Below are 5,619 nucleotides of genomic sequence, written 5' to 3'. Positions count from 1 at the left end.
GCTGCTGGTGGACTTGGGAGAGAGACGTAGTTAATCTCCTGAGGGAGTTGGAGATATTTTCTTGCCCACTATCCGATGACATCGATTGTGAGGCTACTTATGAGGAATCGAGAAGGTGAAGGTGACTTTTTTTTTTTTTTTTTAAGATTTATTTATTTATGCTCACAGAACCGGAATACAGGCCAGAGGTGCAGGGGCGGTGAGAGGGTTCACCAGAGACAGAGCAGGGAGCAGAACAGGCCGACTGAGAAGTACATTGCTGAGGGGAGCAGCGGGCGGGTCAGGAGAGGTCTGCCTCACCATGGGGGTCACCTCCGGGGCAGGCGGGGATCGAACTCATGCTGAAGTGGCTTTAGCTTCTCAGTGCCATGCTTAAACCCGCTGTGCCACCAGGCAGGGCCCGAAGGTGACTTTTAAAAGGCAGGGTTGATTCCCATGGCCACCGTGGTGCAGGAAAGGAGAGCAGAGCTCTCCCGGGTCACCACGTGTCCTGGGGCTCGGCGGCGCATCCTGTGTTTCAGGGAGAACGTGGCCTGCCTTTAGCTCGAAGGGCCAACTTCTCTGGCTTTCAGTCTGGTTTTCCTTGCTCGCAGCTGCTGGTCCTTTTGCCGAGTCACGTAGTTTAAAGTATTTGGACATAGAAGTGGCGAAACGGCAGGTTTGTTGTTGGCTGCCTGTCGCCGTTCCCTGAGGCAGATTGGGAACGACCTCGGTGCCGCCAGGGAGGCCTCACCCGAGTGTTCTTCACTGGGCTGGCGCGGTTTTGCCTGTGCAGTCTGTGAATTCCTGGGTACAGGTCATGGCTCCTTCACGTCAGCGGTGTGGCCTGCATGGCCACGCACGTTGTGTGTGTGTCATGTGCTAAAGGCCTTTCTCTGGGAGAGGCTGTGGTTTGAGTAGGCGTCTGTGACCGGGAGAAGATTAAGAGTCGCAGTAGGAGCAGCTAAGTAAACATACAGCATTCGCTGCCCTCGTGGGGCTTCGCAGACGGCTGAATGCTGAGGCGTCATCACAGGGTTGGTTTAAATGGCAACAAAGCACAGTTTGTGCTTCCTCCCTCCCTCCAGCATGAGCTTTTTATTTTTAAAAACCGTCATTCTTGCACCCCTGTTCCCATCTCCCACCTTCTTCCTCTCAGTAAGTAACCTGGGATCTCTGGTCACTGCCAGTTTTTTTTTTTTTTTTTTTTTTTTAATTTACTGCCTTGTATGTAACGTCTAGATGAAATCCCATATTTGCTCTTCTGGCTTACTTGACCTCATGTAATCCCCTGTAGTTCTTTTCAGTTTTCTGCATATGGCAATATGGCAAAATGTCACCTTTTTTAAAAAAAAAAAAAGATTTTATTTTTATTTATGCATAAAAGAACTGTCGTACAGGCCAGAGGTGTGGGGGTGAGAGGACTCCCCAGAGACAGTGGGGAGCAAACAGGTGCATCTACTGAAATCCATTGCTGAGGGGGCAGTGGGGAGACCGGAGGTATGCTGCGCCCTGTGGGTCAGTTCTGGGGATCAAACTCACACCAAAGTGGCCCTTGTGCCACCAGGGAGGGCCCCTTTCTTTTTATAGTTCAAATGAATAGCTTTCCTCACGTATCAAGAACTGCCCATACTCGAGACTTCTCCTACCAGAGGACACAGTCATTGCCTGTCCTGGGCCGTCTCCTAGAGGCCGGGCCGCCTTTCCTCTGTCTGACTGCAGGGCGACCCGGCAGCCAGTTGGCCATTTGCTTCCTCTGCGTCTTCATCCTTGTTTGGGGAGTTTCGTAATGACCCAAGAAGGAGGGCGATCTTGGCATAAACACCGGGGAAGCGTGGATGATGTCCAGCGGCAGACTGACTCACCTGTTTGTCTCTTTGAACCATTTTACCTGCCTGACATGGCTTTAGTACTGCAGTGGTGTGATTGGGTTGCCATGGTGGTAGCACGAAGCTGTTTGAGGTTTCACATGTGGAGAGCTTGGTGCTGCTCCATCCACTATGCTACTAGAATCAGCTCTGATTTGTTCCAAAGTCGGTGATGGTTATTCCTTAAATCTGCCAGCACCTCAGTCAGGTGATCTGAGAGCCAGTGACAGGCGGAGCCGGTAGAGGGCGCTGTGAGCATTCATTCTGCCGACTAGGCCAGCGGGGTTCCTTGGGTTTCACTTTAATGCTCTGCAGCTGCTGCGCAGTAAGTTAGTGCAAAAGACACGTCCATTTAGCCAGGCGAAGCTGCTGGTGGACTTGGGAGAGAGACGTAGTTAATCTCCTGAGGGAGTTGGAGATATTTTCTTGCCCACTATCCGATGACATCGATTGTGAGGCTGTTGTCTCAGCAGAGCTGGACAGTTCCGGGAGCTTCTGCTGCCGTGAAGGGAGCAGGCGTGGCTCGCCCACTTGCTACTTATTGCATGGTCACTCTGGTCTAAAAAGACTTTTCCTTGACGAGGGCCTTCCCGTTGAGCTGTTCTGCACACATTGTACTTGATGCTCCCTGTCGGGCGCTGTCACTGAGCTGGCGCTAGCTGCTTCTGCTGCCCACCCCCCCGCGGGCTGTCGGAACCTTGGCACTGAGTAATGAAACCTTTCCAAGGGTGTTTTGTTTGTTTTTAAAGATTTAATTGTGCATACAAGGTCAGAGGTGCGGGGCTGAGGAGATTCCCCAGAGACAGAGTGCGGGGCAGAGCAGGCAGATCTACTGAAATCCACTACTGAGGGGAGCAGCGGGGAGACAGGAGAAATCTGCTGTGCTCTGTGGATCAGCTCCTTGGCTGGGGCTCGAACTTGTGCTGCAGTGGCTGGCGATAGCTTCATAGTGCTGACTTAACCCCTGCACCACGAGAGAGGGTCTTTTCAAGGACTTTTTAAAAAGCCAGCCTTCAACATTATGTATTTCCAAATGTTGCTTAAGCAGAAAAATATATTGACTCATATGTAATTGACTGGCATGATCACTTCATGGTTTCGAGGTTGCAAACCTGCAGCCTCTGGCCCTGCCGTTACACTGGAAAGTCACAGTAAACAAGGCCAGGCTTCTGGTGCGTCCTCGCTCGTGCGGTCCGGAGTTGTTGACTCTGCGCAGCCAGTCAGCTGCAGGGAAAGTGTTTCCCCCGTTGGTGTCCGCTGACCTTGTCGTCTGTGAACCAGGAGCTTCTGTTTGCCACCTCTTGAGTCTGATCACAGATACAACACCGAGAAATAACTACTCTTCTGTGTCCACGTAGCAAGCAAACTTCTCTGTCCCCTGCAGGGCAGAGATGCGGGGCCTGGCCACTGTCCCCGGGAAGGACCAGTCGTCTGCTGATTCACTTCTGAAAGCATCACAGGGCAGTGTGAGGGCTCCGGCGTGAGCCCAGCAGTCCAGACAGTGTGGCTTAGTGGTCTGGGAGAGCGAGGGAGGGCTTCTGCGCCTTGGCCCGCGGTCTCGGCCAGGTGATCCCGTCTGGGAGGTCTGGCTGTGCAGGCCAGCTCTCCCCCTCCTGCTCTGGGCCAGGAGCCTCTGGCGCTCCCCCCGGGGCACCTGCTGGGGGGAAGGCGCTTGCCTTGGAGAGCGCTGCCGCCGAGATGTCAGCAGAGGGGGTGATTGCCGTCCCAGACCCAGACTGGGACTCCAAGACACAAACGACAGGCACAGGGCCGGGCTGGGCGCGGGTCTGGATTTCCGCGAGGCAGGTTGCATTTAAGTAAGAGCTGAGTTTTCATCCAACAGTGGCTTGCCGTTCTCTCTCTCTCTTTAAAGATTTATTTATTTGTGCATACCGAACTGGGGTACAGGCCAGAGGTGCAGGGAGGGGTGGAGGCTTCACCAGCGACAGAGTGGGGAGCAGAGCAGACAGATGGGCAGAGTCCACTGCTGAGGGGCGCAGCGGGCGGTCAGGAGAGGTCTGCCGCGCCCTGTGGTCACCTCCGAACTTGCACCGAAGCGGCTGCAGCTACCTTGCAGTGCTGCGTCCTGACCCGTGGTGCCACCAGGGAGGCCTGTGCTCTCTTTTGAAACCACTGTTTTCTTTGGCTTTCTCTCTCTCTCTCTCTCAAATTCTGTAAGGCTCTATTCAGCCCTCCTCCAGCAGATAGAGTACTGTTTCTTTCGGCCTACCTGCTCCTGGCTAGAGCGCTGCGTCGGCCTGATGTGGGGAGCCTTTCCTGTGTATCTCTGTGTGGACCCCCCGCCCCCCGTGTCTGAATACTGCTCTTTGGAAAAACAGGTGCCCGCGTGGGTCACCGCGCCCTGATGCGGTACTACAGGCAGCGCTTCGGCGCGTCCAGAGCCGTGGCCGTCGCTAGGAACCAGAAGGCCGTGGGCCGGGTGCTGCGGCAGTACAGAGCCCTGGGCTGGACCGGCGGCACAGGTACGTCCACGCCCAAGCCCGGGCCGCTGCAGCTGTGCTGCTGGGGGCGCGCTCCCTGCTGGGCGTGAGGCCTCCGCCCCGCTTGATGCGTTTGTGTGAGCTGGAAGCTCTGAAGCTGGTCTGCGCCACGGGCGCCCCGCAAGGGCACTTCCAAAGTAACGGCTTCGTCATTGTGGAGGGGGTCGGCGTCCTCCTGGCACGACTGGGCTGTGGAGTCCAGTGCGGCTTCTCTGGCGCACTGACCACAGGACTGAGCCGGTGCGACTGTTCCTCTCTGCAGGCTGTTTCCTCATTTGGAAGAGGAGGAAGAGCACAGGTTCTGCCTGGCGGCCAGGGGTCACCAGGCGGGTGTTCTAGCGCTCCTGCCAGAGTAAAGGCTGGGTCCCGCCTTGGAGCGATTGTCCCCTAGCGAACAGAGGAGTGATGTGGGCATTGACATCTCCGTGTGCTGAAACCTCAGCAGTGCCAGTGTCTGGGGTGTCTGCCTGGGAGGCTCCCCGCGCCCACGTGTGAGCGCCTCAGACCAGCCTCGGGTCTCCAGGCACCGACCTTGTCTGGCCTGATTGCCCGCTCTCTGCCCGCCCTGCCCCCCAGATCAGCGGGGGTTGCATGCCCTTTCCAGGTGACAGAAACCACACAGAAACGTGTGCAGGACAGGAGCGCCGGTGTGCACACGGGGGCCCGGGGCCCCTCGGTGGAGACCCAGGTCAGCAGTAAGTAGGAGACGCGAACGGGATCCCCGCGTCACACCTTGCCTGTCCCTCACCCGCCACGCAGGGGCAGCGCTGATGCGAGAGCGGGACATGCAGTACGTGCAGAGGATGAAGTCCAAGTGGATGCTGAGGACGGGCATGAAGAACAACGCCACGAAGCAGATGCACTTCAGGGCCCAGGTGCGCTTCTGAGGCCCGGAGGAGCGAGCTGCCGCCGCCTCTCCGATCGTGCTGGCCCCGCCGTCATCAGCAGCCTGACCAGTAATAAAAGTCAGGACAGTGCCGCCTGTGAGGTGTCATTAGTGGGCAGACTGGGTGGGGTGTCCACCGGACTCTGGGTCCTGCGCTGCCAGCCAGGCCCGGACCGCGGGGGGCCTGCTCCGGCCAGCTGCCTGGGCCTTTCGGGAGGACTCACCCCTTGCGGACCCGTATCAGGGGGCTTTGAAGCTTATGCAGAGCAAGGTGGAAAGTTGCTCCTCTGGTGACCTCATGGCCCAGGATGGGGGAGGGTCCTGGCCCTGAGAAAGTGGGTGTCACCTGCCGAGGGCCCCAGCTTCTGGGTGGGGACACCCAGGA

General features: G+C 56.9%; 1 protein-coding gene across 1 annotated transcript in view; it reads left to right on the top strand.

The window, feature by feature from the left end:
* The window catches only part of ZNF622 (zinc finger protein 622), an 11,942-nt gene extending 6,612 nt beyond the window's left edge, over window positions 1-5,330 (top strand). The window contains exons 5-6 of the mRNA XM_004678063.2: window positions 4,187-4,330; window positions 5,108-5,330. Of these exons, the coding sequence (XP_004678120.1) occupies window positions 4,187-4,330; window positions 5,108-5,235 (272 nt within the window). The 3' untranslated portion in view covers window positions 5,236-5,330. The remainder of the gene's footprint in view (window positions 1-4,186; window positions 4,331-5,107) is intronic.
* Window positions 5,331-5,619: the final 289 nt, after the last annotated feature.

Source organism: Condylura cristata, unplaced genomic scaffold (assembly GCF_000260355.1).
Source record: "Condylura cristata isolate star-nosed mole 26May11 unplaced genomic scaffold, ConCri1.0 scaffold00007, whole genome shotgun sequence".
Classification (NCBI taxonomy): Eukaryota; Metazoa; Chordata; class Mammalia; order Eulipotyphla; family Talpidae; genus Condylura; species Condylura cristata.
Note: the sequence above shows the minus strand (reverse complement) of the source record. Positions and strands in the feature narration are given on the sequence as shown.